The 17,176-nt window shown below is 36.4% G+C and overlaps 1 protein-coding gene across 2 annotated transcripts in view; it reads right to left on the bottom strand.

Annotated features, from left to right (window-relative positions):
* The window catches only part of AP4E1 (adaptor related protein complex 4 subunit epsilon 1), a 54,765-nt gene that overhangs the window by 9,326 nt on the left and 28,263 nt on the right, over window positions 1-17,176 (bottom strand). For both annotated transcript variants that reach the window (XM_077881075.1, XM_077881076.1), the window contains exons 11-17: window positions 16,589-16,728; window positions 15,452-15,564; window positions 15,221-15,339; window positions 10,607-10,909; window positions 9,959-10,073; window positions 6,087-6,210; window positions 2,458-2,716 (exon numbers count right to left, since the gene is read on the bottom strand). In XM_077881075.1, coding sequence (XP_077737201.1) covers window positions 2,458-2,716; window positions 6,087-6,210; window positions 9,959-10,073; window positions 10,607-10,909; window positions 15,221-15,339; window positions 15,452-15,564; window positions 16,589-16,728 — 1,173 coding nt within the window. The remainder of the gene's footprint in view (window positions 1-2,457; window positions 2,717-6,086; window positions 6,211-9,958; window positions 10,074-10,606; window positions 10,910-15,220; window positions 15,340-15,451; window positions 15,565-16,588; window positions 16,729-17,176) is intronic.

The following is a 17,176-nucleotide window of genomic DNA, read 5'->3' as shown; positions in this document are numbered from 1 at the left end:
CCTCAAACAAGAACTAAAATTCTATTAGCACAAAAGCGAAAACAAGGGGGTGGGTGAAGGATTTCCATTTTCAAGCAGCCATGGGACTCAAATTAGACCTATATTAGACTGTTCAGTATTGTTCCTCAGGTCTCTGATGCTCTGAGTTTCTTCATTTGCTTTTTGTTTTCTCTTTTCTGTGTTTCATTTTGGGTATTTTTGATACTTCATCTTCAAGTTTATTTTTTTTTCTTCTGTACTGTCTAATCTGCTGTTATTCAGAAGCTACACAAGCCATAAGACACTAGAATGACATCTTTGTTAAATAAAGAAAAGAAATAGTCAACCTAGACCTCAGAGAAAATAACTTTTAAAAATGAAGGTAAAAAAGAAAGGAAAACTAAGAAACAGACTCTTAACTATAGAGAACAAACTGAAGGTTACAAGAGGGGAGAGACATGGGGTTAATTAGATGATGATGGGGATTAAGAAATACACCTGTAGTGATGAGCACCAGGTGTTGTATTAAGTATTAAATCACTAAATTCTACACCTGAAACTAATATTATACTGTAGATTAACTAGAATTTAAACAAAAACTGAAAAAAAAAAAAAAAGATAAAATAAAGGGCAAGGGTGAGGGGAATTAAAAAAAAAAAAAGCAAGCCTTGATCCTTAGAGTGAATTATGTAAAAAAATTAACCCATAAAGGACCTACTATACCTTAAGTGGAAAAATAACCTAAATATATTTCTGGTATCAAGCCCACCACCAAAAAAAGAAAAAAAAAAGCCCGATAATTCATCTGTCACACTGAATGCTCGCTTGAGAAAGATTGTTTAACTGAAAGCTCTGCACTTTGTCAAGAGGGCAGGAATCCTTCAACAGCAGCCAGGGGATTCACAAATCAGGGCTCCGTAGCCTGGGTGCATGCTGATCTTTCTTTTTTTTTTTTTTGGTGCATGCTGATCTTTAAGAACTCACCCCACGGGTCTAGGGCATTCACAGGTACCCTTACAGAAGCCAGCTGGAACATCTTAAAAACCCAAAGTAAGTCACCTTGCTGCTGAAATGCAAATGCTGAGACAGCATTAAGATCCATTACTTATTAATAGTTTGAAATTGATTTTTTTTTCCTTAGGAGGGAATATCAAGGCTGATAGAAATGAAGTCCAGAAAAGAGACAGAAAACAGGCAAAAAGCATAGGAATGGAGAGGAAATTCCACCAACGGAGAAAGAAGATGAAAGAACTGGAATGATCTAAAACTGAAGAAAATTGGGCAGCCCGGGTGGCTCAGTGGTTTACCACTGCCTTCAGTCCAGGGCGTGATCCTGGAGATCCAGGATCAAGTCCCACGTCGTGCTCCCTGCATGGAGCCTGCTTCTCCCTCTGCCTGTATCTCTGCCTCTCTCTCTCCCTGTGTCTCTCATGAGTAAACAAATAAAATCTTAAAAAAAAAAAAAAAAAAACCTGAAGAAAATGGAGCTCTAATCACAATTTTGTACCAGGTAGGTCCATCAGTCCACCAGATGGAAAATTACATGGAATTCTCAGATGCTCAAAAATAGCACCTGTCCTTTACTCCAATTTTTCATTCTTTAATAAAAAATTATAATAATAATATATCAGCATTAAAAGTTTTGAAAATCATAATGCCCGAGTGTAGTTTTCATTTTTGCATAATTCTTTGTCTCAATAACTTTTATCTTCTTTTCTTTTTTTAAAGATTTATTTTTATTTATTTATGATAGACATAGAGAGAGAGAGAGGCAGAGACACAGGCAGAGGGAGAAGCAGGCTCCATGCCAGGAGCCCGACACGGGACTCGATCCCGGGACTCCAGGATCGCTCCCTGGGCCAAAGGCAGGCGCTAAACCGCTGAGCCACCCAGGGATCCCCAATAACTTTTATCTTCTTAACAGTTATGAACAAAGTATAAATAAAACTTTCTATTCTGCCTTTTTGCTTAATATATCACATGTATGTTTTATTTTAAATAAATGCAAGATTTACCATTAATGGCTGAGTAATATTCTGAGCGAACATAATTATATACCCATTCTCCTACTGTTAGATATCTATTTCTTACTATTAAAAATACCATTTTGAGAACTACTTTTTCCATAGACACATCAAAATTGTTGAACTATTATTAATGCCAATACTTCCATTAAGCCCCCTTCCCACTGAGAACTGTCCTATCCATCCATGGGAGTAACACCAGTGGTCATATCTGTAACTTTATTTGGACCCTGACCCTTGCCCCAGCTGAATGGACTACAGAAAATACCTGACTCAAGCTAAACCAATTAGAATTTCTCTTTCAGGAATATATAAAGTGTGTCATTGGTGGCTTTGGAGCTGGGGAAGCCATTTCCCACCGCGTGTAAGGTGACAGCCAAGAACTTCTATAGAGCCAGTTTTTTTGTACAAGGCAGGGACACAGATTCTCAGAAGAATAAAACAGACTACTTACCAAATTGATTGTACTTTCTGATCCTAGCCCAACAAATAACGATGATGCCAGCAGCTGCTTTTCTTTCTCCTCTTTAGATTGGGTAAGGACTTGACACTGATCCTTTTTTGTTATAGTTTGGTCTACATTCTCCATTATTATGCTCTCTTGAGGAACAGGCAGAGCTTCAGTTTCATCCCCAGTTTTACCTTCCTTCTTAGGAAGATAGCCCTCTTTCCCCCACAATTTCTTTATACCTTCCAGCTTCAAGCTATTTGTCCTAAGGAGATTAATAATACAATTAAGTCAACTTAATAACTCCTGAAGAGTAACTTTCTTGAGGCATTTTTAAAAACACATCATTGCCATGGCCTCTTAAAACAGCTTTCAGGGGTACCTGGGTGGCTCAGTCAGTTAAGCATCTTTAACCCTTGATTTTGGCTCAGGTTGTGATCTCCAGGTCATGAGACTGAGCCCCAAGACAGGCATCTCTAGGATGCTCAACAGCAGCAACTCAAAGGGATTCATAAATGCCCACAGTGTTTCTGTAACCCTGTTTATCAAAACATATTCTTTAAGAAGAAAAAAGGCCAACTCTCCAAGTTTTACTAATAATTTAAATATCAGTTGAACAAAAAGGTTAAGTGTGATGAACACTGGGATGCCCTATCCAGATCATTCTTCAATAAAGGACATGTTGCCCTCTTCGTTGGGAGTACAGCCCTCTCTGGGACAGCCTCAGCTGCAGAGGGACACCTCGCCTGAGACCATCCCCTCCTGGGCAGCCCACACTAGTGGGCTGTTGAACAGAAGTATGGAGTCCTGGCCACATATGTGGGACTAACCCAGGACAACTCTGAAGGGCCACTCTAACTTCTGAGCTCCCCATGGGGTCAGCAGAGGCTGCTGTTAGACTGCATTGCATCTTAACTTCTTCCTCTGCCCACACCTGCTTGTTTCTCCTTCCTTCCACAGGTGGTGATCACAAGGCCACTCAATATTCTTTTTTTTTTTTTAAGATTTTATTTATTTATTCATGAGAGACACAGAGAAAGAGAGAGGCAGAGGGAGAAGCAGGCTCCATGCCAGAAGCCTGACGTGGGACTTAATCCCGGGTCTCCAGGATCAGGCCCTGGGCTGAAGGCGGCCCTAAACCACTGAGCCACGCTAAACTGCTGAGCCACCCAGGCTGTTGTGCCACTCAATATTCTGATGCTAAATCCATGATGGAATGCACACCCCAGGGAATCCAATTCACAACAAGAAACAAAATAGGAAAGGAGAGGAAAAATAAACCTAAAAGGAGCCTCAAGCTACTTTAAAGATTTTTCTGGCATATTTCATCTGCATACATGCCTATTATCAACATAAATTTTCTGTCGTGGGGACACCTGGGTGGCTCAGCGGTTCAGTGTCTGCCTTTGGCCCAAGGCATAATCCTGGGATCCAGGATCAAGTCGCGCATTGGGCTCCCTGCACAGAGCCTGCTTCTCCCTCTGCCTGTGTCTCTGCCTCTCTCTCTGTGGGTCTCTCATGAATAAATAAATCTTTAAAAAAAAAACTTTTCTCTGTCGTGGATTACATATCAGCCATCTAAAAAACAGGAAAACTAAGGGCACAAAATATGCTTCTTTATGATATGAAACATACTGTAAAAGAATTTTTTTTCTGTAAAAGAATTTTTTTAAACATGAGTCATCTTTGCCTGGATTTTTACAACAATAATGTAATTCGTGGTTTTACGTGGTATACCTTTGTATTGTTTTTAAACAGATCACTCAAACACAGATGTAAATTCTAGCCAAGCTAACCTTCAAAAGATTAGGGATACACTTTAACTCAGCTCTAGGAATTCCCTTTTAAGATAGCCCCCAAATAGGGCCTAAGGTAAGAAATTCTAAATTGAGCTTGCTACTACTTCATTCTCAGCTTGCCAGAGATTGCAGAAGAGCGACTGTCTCCTCTCTAAAGCTGAGTTGCCTTGTTAATTACAACACAGGTGCCTAATCTGAAATGATGTGTGAGCTGTGGTCCTCTTTGGAAAGGAATTTTAAATTCATCCCTCACGTTCCACTTCATGGTAACACAGCATATGTATAATTCTTTAGCAACTCAGCCAAATGTCATTTCTCTGAGAGTATGGTACGTGTGTATGTATAGGATTTACAAAGATTGTCAAGTCCTCCAGATCTTAGTTCAGTACTAAACAAACAGATGCTCTCACCTGTTGTGCCTGTAAAAGAGACTAAGTTTCCTCCCTGGGTTTAGAGGCTTCCTGTCCCCTCTTTCCCTTGTCCTGGTGTTCTGATTGGGGCACATAATTGCTACCACCTCTACCATCAAATGCTCACAAATCATCTGTCCCCCATACTTGGAATATCAAAATTAAATGTCTAGGAAAGAAAAGAATGTCAACAGAGCAGGAAAAAGAAGCTAAGAAAGAATTTCATTCAGCATATCATCCTATATTCCTCATAATCTATGAGTCACTCTTCTGATAAATACTTCTTCCAACCATCATGCTGGAAGACTGACAAATGCAAAGATGAACATTAATAAAATAAGGTGACTGACTCTATAATGAACATATGAGGACTCAAAATTCAAATATCATCTTTCAAAGCTGTCACCTTTGAGATTTTATTACATTTATTCCAACAAAGCTGCCATTACTCAAAACATTTTTTAATAAGCACTGAGTAATATGTGGAACTGTTGAATCACTATATGGTATACCGGAAACTAGTATAACACTGCATGTTAACTACACTGGAATAAAAATAAAATTTTTAAAAATGTTTTAACTCTTTTTGAAGCTCCTTCACAAAGCACCATTTTCATTATTTTATGTCACATCAATATACTGACCAAAGTTATTCGGATTGATCACTAATTTCATTTGGTTAACTGAGCTATTGGATATTGATAATGATGGCAATGACAATCAGTATTAATAGTAGCAGCTACAATGTACCAATCACTTACTATGCATTGGATTTTATGAGGCACTGTATATATATTATCTCACTTTTTAACTTAATCATGTTTCTAAAATTTATTTATATTTCCCAAATCAAAATCTACCTAAAATGGTTGAAGATTTAGCTCCACATAAGACGTTTAGATAAATGTATCACCAATTTTCATGTTGGCAGGAAAGAAGCTCTGAAAACATTTTGAAGAAAGTATCCAGCTTACTTAAATGAAGTCAGTCATCTTATTTTATGTTCATATCTGTCAATCTTTCAATGAAATGGTTGTAAGATTATAAGGAATGTAGAATTATATGCTGAATATTCACCTGTGTATAAAAGTTCTCACATCTTTAAAAAATGTATATGTATACATATGTGTATACATATATATGTACAAATATATGTGTATTAAACAAACATGTATACATAGACACATATACACACAATACACAGTAATAACATATACACCATCATTATGTGTTAGAAGCCTATAGACATTATGCTATCTTGGAAATAAGCAAACTCTCTTAAAAGTTCTCTTATACACCTTGAAAGCAATAACCAGAAAACAACTGAAACAACAGCCCATGCAGAATTTAGCTCTCAGGAAACATCCTACATTTAAAGACATTTAAATACTCCTATGTTTTCGATTTTAATAAGAAAAGAACTTACTCCTTCAGTCCAGTCTCTGCACTATTCCCAGATAGATCTGAACCAAGGGAAATGCCAGCAGGAGACTGTCGTCCAGTGAAGCCAGATGAAGAAAAGGAGAGTCCATATGGTTCAAAATTGAGAACTAGAATTTTAAAACAATAACAGAAGTTCGTATTTAAAACAAAGCAAAAGTTAGGGGGAAAAAGAAATTATCAGTTATCATTCACTCCTGAAATAAAATAACTGAAGATTAGAATCCAATGAAAGGGGGGCACCCGGGTAGCTGAGTTATGCATCTGTCTTTCTCAGGTCATGATTCTAGAGTCCTGGAATCCCAACCCCACACTGGGCTCCCTTCTCAGCAGGCTGTTGCTTCTCCCTCTGCCCCTCTCCCTATTCATGCTCTCTATCTCTCTCAAATAAACAAATAAAATCTTTAAAGAAAAAAAAAAAGAATCCAATGACAATTTTTATTTTTTTATTTTGTTTTTTAAAGTAACCTCTACACCCAACATGAGGCTCAAACATACAACCCCAAGATCAAGAATTATATGCTTCACCAACTGAGTTAGTGAGACACTCCTCCAATAACAATTTTTAAGCTGGAAGGGACACTGGAGATGATCTAATCAAATAATTATAGCAGTAATAATAAAGTAGCTATGATTTATTGAATATCTACTATAGTCTGCAAATAGTACTTTACTTTTACCTTTTCACCTCCCTTAGAAGCTAAAGTAGGATCCAATTAGGAAAGAAAACTGATAAATCAGGTCTACTGAATAGCTGCTGTCCCCAGACAAAAATGTTTAATGAGCTATGAATGAAGGGATGATCCTGTTTTTGCTTAACAAAATGTTCTTAGGCACATTCCTATACTGAATGGACTAATGGAGCCCTCAATGTGAAATCTCTCTTACTAAAAAGAACAAGGTTTACTCAGGTTCAGATTCCTTTGAATCTGTATACTCAAATGAATTCAATCAAGAGCTATAAAAATTCATATTGCCCTTGTGGTAGAACTGATGCCAATATCCACTCTCCTTTCTAAGTAATAGAACCCTCAATCTTAGTCAGGTACATGTCCATCCAGAAAAGAAATGACATTTCCAGACTCTTCTGCCATATGCTTGACTTCTGGCCAATGAAATTATGTACACATTCTGTGCACAACTTCTGGAAGGAATCTGCCTACAAGAAAAAACATCTTTTTTCTCTCCCTTCCTCCTTTACATTCATGAAGCCATCATCAATCCTAGGCTGCCTACTTCTGGAATTTTTTTTAACAAGAAGAAGCAATAATCTTCTGCCTTGTTTAAGGCCACATTTTGTTAATTTGTTTTCTAATATGCTGTGTAGCTATACTTAATCCTAACTGGCATATTTACCTTTTTGGACAATCTGGATCATAATACAATGGACCTTTTTAAATCATAAAAAATATATTTTTATTTATATATATTTTATATGAAATATAATGTGAACTTCTATAATTATTACCTTCATTTTGCAAATACAGAAACTGGGGCAGGGTTTGCCATGAACTTACCAAAGATCACAAAAATAGGAAAAATGATAGAGCAAGATAAGTCAGATACTCTGGTTCTAGAGCTCTACTCCAAAAGAGACAGCACCTAATCCAAAGACAACTAAATAAATCAGTTTAGGATAGAATAAATTAATTATTTATCTAAATGAATGATACAGAAGAGAAATAAACATGTAGAAAAAAATAATAGGCTAATTAAAAATCATAAGAACTTGGGCGGCCCCAGTGGCGCAGCGGTTTGGCACCGCCTGCAGCCTGGGGTGTGATCCTGGAGACCTGGGATCAAGTCCCACGTCGGGCTTCCTGTGTGGAGCCTGCTTCTCCCTCTGCCTGTGTCTCTGCCCCCCCACACCCCCCTCTCTCTCTATGAATAAAACCTTTTAAAAAATAAAAAATAAAAAAAATAAAAAATAAAAATCAGAAGAACTCCGTTCTCGATGTACATTGAGTATTAACTGGGTGCATGAACTAGACCTTAATTTCTTCGTAAAGTGAAGGGTTCAGGCTATATCAGCAGTTTCCAAATGCTGATTTGATAACCAGGATCAAGTGACTTTGTAGAATCTCCCACATACAGCCAAGCTTTCAGAGATTCAGATACAAAAGATAGAGGAGTAGGGCTCAAAAATCTGTATCATTTTTAAAGACTTTCTTTGTGGACTGTGATGCATAATCATGTTTGGAAACTATTTCCCTAAATCCTTCCAAGGTCCTTTTCAACTAGAAAATCCTCTCATTTTAAGCTTCTCAATCATGTAATTTAATTTTCTATCCTATTTTGACCTCTTTTTAATAGCATCTCTATTATCCAGTTATCCAGCCTCTGGATAACAAAGTAGCAGTGAAGAACTCAAGAAATGTTTCCTATGTACAAGCAAAAACAAAGTTTAAGGCAAATATCAAGTAAAGATAGAGTTTAAGCAAAGAGCAGAAAGCTTTTTTTTTGCACAGTGAGAGTTTAATATAAAAGACCAATAGGGGATTGCTGTAATGACAGATTTGTCAGTAAAAATAAAAAGAGCCCTGAAACATATTGGAAGGGCACATATTGGAAGCCTTTGGGCTGAGATTATGTGTCCAAGTAAGACATCCTCCTATCCACCAAAGAGACTTTCTAAGATCTTGTTGGAAAGGGCAAATGGTGATTTTTGGAATGATAAGAGTTGCTTTGATGCCTCACCAGTAGGACTTCCGGGAACTGGAGCAGAAAGAAGTCAAAATCAGAGGTAGACTTTAATAGTGAAGGAAAAAAAAAACTAGGCATGGAAGGGGACAGCATCTGGAGAAGAGTCAGATAAAATTCCAAACCTGAGACAACAGTATTAAACATTGTCATCTAAGGAAGGCCTGGAAAGGCTCGAGGCTGAGAATGAACTTCAAACCACATTATTTTCATTATTCCATGAAATTTTCACAAGATCTTTACAGAGGTAAATGATTGGAAGGGCCAAAGATTTTTTAAAAGTTTACTAGATATATCAGAGTTCATGTGCATGTGGGAAACAGAAGAAAATAACAGTATGCAGAAGAGTCAGGTAAAGGAAGCAGATGGCTGAATTGCAACTTTACTTTTTCAGTGTCATTTTTAGATCAACCATTTAGTTATACTCATATGCCTCCACAGAGCTGGGAAAGTACTCGACAAAATCATTAGATGATGAATGGGGAGAAAAAGAGCTTTCAATGCTGAACTTCTCAGTACCACCACTCTGAACTAAAATATTCAATGGTCTCTCTTTATTCATATACTTATTTCCCATCCACCATCCAAACATCTCAATGATTTCCTCTTTGCCAAAATCACAACAGGCACCTTTCCCTGACAGGCTACATTTCTGAAATGTAAAGTTACTCTTTCTTTTCTTAGTTTCTAACTTCATTGATCAGATATTTTGTTGGAGGAAGCATTCTAATACAGTTTATATAAGTGTGCTCAGAATGAAAATGAAACTCACTAGTCTACAATAACCACATTTTTTCCCCCAAACTTTTCTAGAGATGCTCACATGAGTATCATCAGCCCTCCGTCGAGCACAGTAACCCAATATGATAATTCCACTTCTGGAATTCTTTCAAAATTCCAGAATGGCTATCTTAGGCACTTATGTATATGGACCCAATGACTTTGGGAATACCTCCAGGCTAACTTCTTTTTTTCTAGTTATCCAAAGACCTAATCAGGATAAATAAGTCACAAGTACTTTAAGGATTTAAGGAGGGATTTAAGGAAGGATGATAAAAGGAAACATCCTCAATTATTTATATTATGTAACTGTAATAACAATTGCATTAAAAATGATCTCCCTACAATTTCGCTTGTTACAGACCCAAGAAAAATTACCTTTTTCCTGAGAAAGCTTTTCCTCCTGTCGTTGGTGGTGAGGTTTGTAAGGTGCTGCCCCCTGACTAAGTTCTTCAGCCACAAAACCATCCAGAAAAGATAAAGAAGCATCTACCTGTATTAAAGTGAAGCAAAAATTAGAAAATTAAAAAATTCACCCTAAAGAGAGTAGACTATAAAATCACATAATAATTTTAATCCATATGCCCTAAAAATAATTTGTAAGTGAAAAACAGAACTTCATTTCTAAGAGGGCTATCAGTGCTTCCACACTCTCTGGGAAAGATGTTAGATACCAGGTGTACAAAATGCAAAAGAGAATTATTTTTTACATTCTCAAAGAAAACACAATAATAATTAAATGACATATTAAAGCAGTTCAAAGGAAATTAAAATTTTTTAATTCTTGAATTACCAAATGTTAAAAGAGATTGTCATTGGATATAAATGCCTTCGCTACAGTCCTCCACAAGAGACACTCCTCGATTCCTATTTAGGATCACTACTGACCTGAAGGAAAACTCCAACCTTCATCTTGAATGTCATGGAAACTATATTTTGATATATTCCATATTATATCACAAATGCAAGAATTATTCTGTTTATAGACAATGCAATTTTAACACAGCTAAAATACAGATGCCTTACCACCATGTCTTCACAGCTTTTATCAACTGGAAGCAAACTCTTCATAAGTTCCAAATTCTCACGTAAGTGTTTCAATTCAAATGCATGCTGTCTCATACAAGTATCCAAAGATATGGTGAATTCCTGGATTAATCTCTCGACTATGTTAGAAGAGTGTGCTTGGGGCGTCAGCTTGGTAACAGCTGCGATTAACCAGGCTTTTGTTTCTGAAGAAACGGAGTCATTCATAAGTAACTTGTAGAGCTTGGTTAGAACTTCCTCTGGTGTGTCTTTATCTAAGAGGTAGGAATATTCCCCTAACACCTATGAGTAAAACAAAGAGACATTCATATTGGAATATCAAGCTACAGCAAATTGTACTCAGAAATCGAAACAAAGTAGCTACTGCTAAGAGTCAATTTACTCTAGATTGACCATACTCTCATGGTGTAGAAATTATTAAAGATAAAAATCATATATTTTAGGTTCAAAATTATGTAAGAATTGGAACACAATATAAAAAGTTTTCAAAAAAAAATAAAATAAAAAAATAAAAAGTTTTCCACATCTTAATCATTAACAATATATAAAACAGCATACCTTGACAAGTTTGCTTTCTTCTGAACTTCAGGTTTGGTTACTGCTTTTTACAAGCATATTTATTTTGCAATAAGCACTTAAACCAGTGGTTCTCACATACTAGTATGCATGAGAGTCACCTAAAGTATTTCATAAAAATATAGATTTCTAGGTTCTCCCCTGAGATATGCTGAGTTAGTATGTCTGTGGTAGGGATCTGTAATACATATTTTGAACCAGCATCAAGCTGATTCTGATATAGATGATCCACAGAAGAACACTGATCTATGTTACATATCCTTTTTCTTACATCTAACTTATTTAGGTGATACATAATCCGAATCATTAATAAACTGATAATTCATGGAGTGTGAGATCTTTCCTAAGTCTATTTATGGAGTATTGTCACGTCTTTGGTGTAATACTGGCATCAGCAGGGAAGAAAACAGATGAGGTGATAGGCAAGGAAAAATTTACAGCTAGTAACAAGAGGAGGAAAAATAAATAGAACTAAATAAATTCAATCCTTAAAGTAGCAAGATAAGGGGCACCCAAGTGGCTCAGGTGGTTAAGCGGCAGCCTTCAGCTTCAGTCATGATCCCAGGGTCCTGGGATCAAGCCTGTATGGGGCTCCCTGGTGGAGAGCCTGTTTCTCCCTCTCCCTCACTCGTGCATGTGTTCTTTCTCTCTCTAAGTAAAATCATTTTTTTAAAGTAGCAAGATAATATTTAAATTGTTTACTAAGATGAAAGATAGTTATAGAAAACCCAGTAATCTAAACCAAGGTCAAGAATTAATAGAAAGATGGAGTAGATGCATTTTCCCTTATTCTTCCCAATACGTACACCTAAAAACCCTTGATGTTATATATAAAATACACACAAAAAGAGACTGACAGATGGAGAAAAGAAGGCTGACTGCTAAGGACACCAGACAGTATAGTGGGTAATCTGCTGCCTCATACACCCTGGACTGGACACTGGAAAACCAGCAACCTGGAAACACCAATGGGCACAGACAAACCGGCCCCAAGAAAAGCCTGTCTTCTAGCCAAAGAGCCAGGAGGCCAGAAAACTTTTAGGCAATAATAACCCTTCTACTCCAGCTAAGCACTACACAGATAAAAACTATAGACCCACCCACACCAGCAAAGGCAGAACAGAGAGCCAAGACTTCCACCTCTACCAAGCTGTAAGAGGCACCCCAATTCCCTCACAAGGGTGATGACAGAGAAGACCCAGTGGGGAGCTAAGACTTTCATCCCCACCAAGATCCACTCCTCCACAGTGTCTACCTCTATCCACGTATAAAGAGGGATCCCTCCCCTCTTCCCCTGGGGTGGTGTCAGAAGAAGCCTAGCAGACACTCAGGACTTTCACCACTGCTCTGCCATACAAGACGACCCCTTCACAGTATCAGTGGAGGCCATATAAAATCTTAACACCTGTGTCACAGCACCATCACCAAAAGAATCTAATCAACATTTATTGAACACACCATCCAACAACAGCAGAATACCCATTCTTTTCAAGCACTCACAGAACACAGAGTAAGACATATCTTAGGCCACAAAACAAACCTCAACAAACTTAAGAGAACTGAATTCAGAGTATTTTCTCTGACAACAATGGCATCAAACTAGAAATCAGTAACAGGAAATTTTCTAAACACTTAAAAACTAAACATTCTTCTATACAATTTTTCCAGAACATGGAAGAGGAAAGAACATTCCTGACTTGATACCAAAACCAAACCAACAGAGTAGAAAAAAAATCTCAAGAACAGAGATGTAAAAATTCTTAACAAGGTCTCAAGACCTCAAAAAAAAAAATCTTAGATTAATGAGATCAACAAGATTGAAAAGGTTGCAAAACAAGACTACAAAGACAAGATTAAAATACAAAAATCTATTTTATTTGAATAAACTAGCAACAAATATGTGGGAACCTAAATAAAAATACAGCTTATTTTACTACTGCCCTAAAGCAAATGAAATGCTTAAGTATAAATCTAACAAAGCCTGGACAGTATCTGTATGTTGCAGAAAGAAATATAAGCGCTATAAATATATGGAGTGACATGGAATTAAAATACAATAACCCATTTAGGCAAGGTTTCTAATACTAAAACCATTGGTGAAAGACAGTTGAGGAAAAGATGTTCATACAGAACCACATAGAATCACCTTACAGATTAGTTATAAATTACCAAGGAGAAAGGGTACCTTTACAATGGAGAAATCTAAAAGACATCATCTTAACCAAACAATGAAACTTAAAATCACCAAAAACTGGAAAAACTGATACTTTACATGTCCTGGTGATGCAGTGGAAAGTACATAATATAGTTGATGTAGTATTGCTACTAAAAATGTTTAATCAAATCAGAAAAAATGAGACAAATTCAGCATGTCAGACATTCTACAAGTAAACAGAACTCATCCAAAAAATCAGTGTCATGAGACAGAAACTGCGGATCAGTACAAAACAAAAGAGGCTAAAAAAGACAACTAAATGCAATTTGTGAATCCTGACTGGATCCAGAATTGCAAATAGTAGGAAAACAGCCATAAGAGACATTTTTTGGACAAATAGATAAATGTAATGATGGACTGTATAGTAAGTGATATTAATCAATTAATGTTACATTTCTTAGGTGTAAAAATGGTTCTATGAGAGGACAATGTCATTCTTAGAAGATTCACCTTGAATTTTTTATGAATATCATGATATCTGCAACTCAACTGTAAATGACGCAGCAAAACAATCTGTATACAGATAGAAAACACCTATATAGAGGTAGATCCACATATAGATAGAGATAGATATGGAGATAGATATGGATATAGTAAAGCAAATGTGGTTAAAAATATTAACTAGGACTCTAGATGAAAAAGATGGAGATATTTATTACACTAGACTCTCAACTTTCCTGTAGTTGAGAAAAAAAAATTTTTTTAATTTTAGGATTTTATTTATTCATTCCTGAGAGACACAGAGAGAAGCAGTGATATAGACAGAGGGAGAAGCAGACTCCTCAACAGGAAACCCAATTTGGGACTCGATCCCTGGACCAGGATCATGCCCTGAGCCAAAGGCAGACTCTCAAAGGTGATGTTGAGCCACCCCGGCATCCTGAGAAAAAAAAAAAAATCTTAAATAAAAGTCTGGGTAAAATTTAAGTTAACATGCTAACATTTGGCCAAAGTATAAAATATTAAGATATGCATATCCTATGACCCAGTAGTTGTACTTCACCAAATCTCCCCCTAAAGAAACTCACCCATATGCACACCAAAGAATACACAGAGGTGACAGTATGTGTGCAATTACCTATGACTATATTACATAAAATATGACCTTCATCTTATAAAGGAATGATCTCCTTTCCTGGCTTTGATGAAGTAAGGAAGCATGTCGAGAGGCCCAAATGTAAGAAATTAAAGGCAGTTCTAGGAGCTGAGGGTAGCCTACAGTCAACAGTTTGAACTTCAAACCCTCAGTCCTACAGCTGCAAGAAACTGATTTCTTCCAACAACCACAAGAGCTTGGAAGTAGATTCTTCACCAGTCAAGATTCAGACGTGACAGCAGCCCTAGCCGACATCCTGACTGCAACCCTGAGAGTCCCTAAGCAGAGTACCCACCTAAGCCATGTCTCAACTCCTGACCCACAGAAACTGAGATAATAAATTTCTGTTGTTTTAAGCACTAAGTTTGTGGTAACATACAGCAACAGAAAACTACTATAACACAGATGCATGAGTGTTCACATATTCTAACACAGATTCACAAAAAAACATAACAAATGTATTGTAGACACAGAAAGATAGCAAACCAACTATCTATACTTAAAGGATCAGACAAGTGGGATGTCAAAGAAAATGAATAGACAAGTAGATAGTCAAGTGATAAAAACTAGCCACTGGGAGAAAAATTGATAGCTGAAAGAGTGAGCAGAGTAGAACTGAATGACTTCTGAAGGAAATACACTGTTAGTACTTGGTTGTATAAAAGACAATGTTATAAATACTTATGATCTAATGTACTTTGCTCACCCAACTCATAACTTGAAGAAATTTCTGTGGGTAGAACACATTTTCCACATCTAGTAAAGTGAGATAAGACTGAACTGCATAAAGCCTTAATTGCTGGTCTTCTGTTTCATCATCAAAACCTATAAAGAAATTGATACATCATTTTAACCTCCACTAAATTCTCTAAGTACTCTGTAATAAAAACATTTAATTTTTAGATCTCTATTTTATAGAATGCAGTAATTTACTAACCTTCCGCCAGCAGTCTCAAAAAGTTATTGGGAATATCAGGATGCATGACATCTCCTCCCACTGAAAACACAGCATTCATGGTCTGAATAAACCATGCATTATCAGGGGCATATGTGTCCACAGTGTTAAGAACAAGTACACTTCCAAATGCCACTTATTAAAATTATCTTTTCTGCATCAATCTTTAAAGAATAATCCCCAACCCATCCTACTTTGGCATTTTTATTCTTAACCTCTGCAAACAAATTGTTCTATATTCTAGTTTTATGTAAAATAGGTGCTCAGTAAAAGCTTATATAATAAGCTTAATAAACTAAGTTCACGTTGCTTTATCTAGCACTGTGTCTTGTATATAACTAAGCATCCAATAAATAAGTGTGAAATAATTTAAAGAAATGGTTCTGCTGACTAAGGACAAATAATGGAAAATGATCTACACTTCAAAGAGGCTAAATGTGGTGTATCTACCTGAACAAGCTATTTGACCTCTTTTCTAATCTGTTTCACTTCAGTTCTAAAATTCTCTCATTCCACTGGCTAGAGCTATAGCACTGGCTAGCACAAAACTATACTTAAGCAATTTCCAAGACAACTGGATTAGCACCATGCATTTATTCTTTTAAATAACAGACATCTTAAAAAGAATAGAATATCTTTGTGACCTAGAACTTTATTCTAAATTAAAAAGGAAATGTGAAAAGTGACACGTGAATGGAGTTCCCAACCACCTTACTGTGACAAGTTCCAGTATAAACAATAGTGGAAAGGATAAATTTTAGCATATCGATCCCTACTCCCAAGGCCCCCTGCAAAAAACAAGAACTTTTACCAGAAAAGAAACGAAGTATGAAGCAAAGTCAAAGACAAGGAGGCACTGAAAGAGGAATCAGGCAGGGGTTCCTTTATCTTTCTGCTCATAATACTGACCAATCAAATGAAAAGAACCAAGGAAAAAGCCATCCACTAAGAAGCCTACACAATTCCCATTTTTGACAAGAAACACTTGATTATCAGGTATGGGAAAAGATACTGCTGCATCTCTGAATTCAATTTGCAAGAGACTATACCTAAACCAATCATTCTAAAGTTACTATGTAACCAAAGGCATTCATGACTCCGGGTCCAAACAAAGGATATTTCTCAGCAAGCTCAGCTATTTTGCCAACCAAATTGACAATAATATATTCTTCTTTGCTCTGATGTAAATATTCAAGCATTTTCTGGACAATCACTGTTATATTCTGTGCATTAGTAATTCTGTAAAGAAGTTCCAGTGTCTATAAGAAAAAGGAATAAAAACAGTATTATAAAACTATGAATGATAATGCCAATAAATACAGCAATATACAGATTTATAACAACAGTTGATTCTTCCACTTTTACATGGATCAACTGGGCAGTCAGAGTTAATAGGTGCTGAAGAAATGCACATTTTAACTGAAATAGAACTTAAGAAAAGTAGAACCTAGTGTCAAAAAAATAAATTATGATCAATTCCAAAGTCTAAAAAGCCTTCTAACTGATATCAATAATTATAATCTGACTACCTACATAAGAGGCCACGTAAAGACCAAAAACTTAAAAGGCTTATAATCTATTTTCTAAAAATGTAACAGCTTCTTAAACCTGTATTACTTATGCCTGTATGTGCACGTGTATATATACACATACATACATATCTAAAAATCCAGTCTTGCAAACTTTATTTTCCAGTACCCAAACAAT

The sequence above is a fragment of the Canis aureus genome, chromosome 32, assembly GCF_053574225.1.
Source record: "Canis aureus isolate CA01 chromosome 32, VMU_Caureus_v.1.0, whole genome shotgun sequence".
Lineage (NCBI taxonomy): Eukaryota > Metazoa > Chordata > Mammalia > Carnivora > Canidae > Canis > Canis aureus.
Note: the sequence above shows the minus strand (reverse complement) of the source record. Positions and strands in the feature narration are given on the sequence as shown.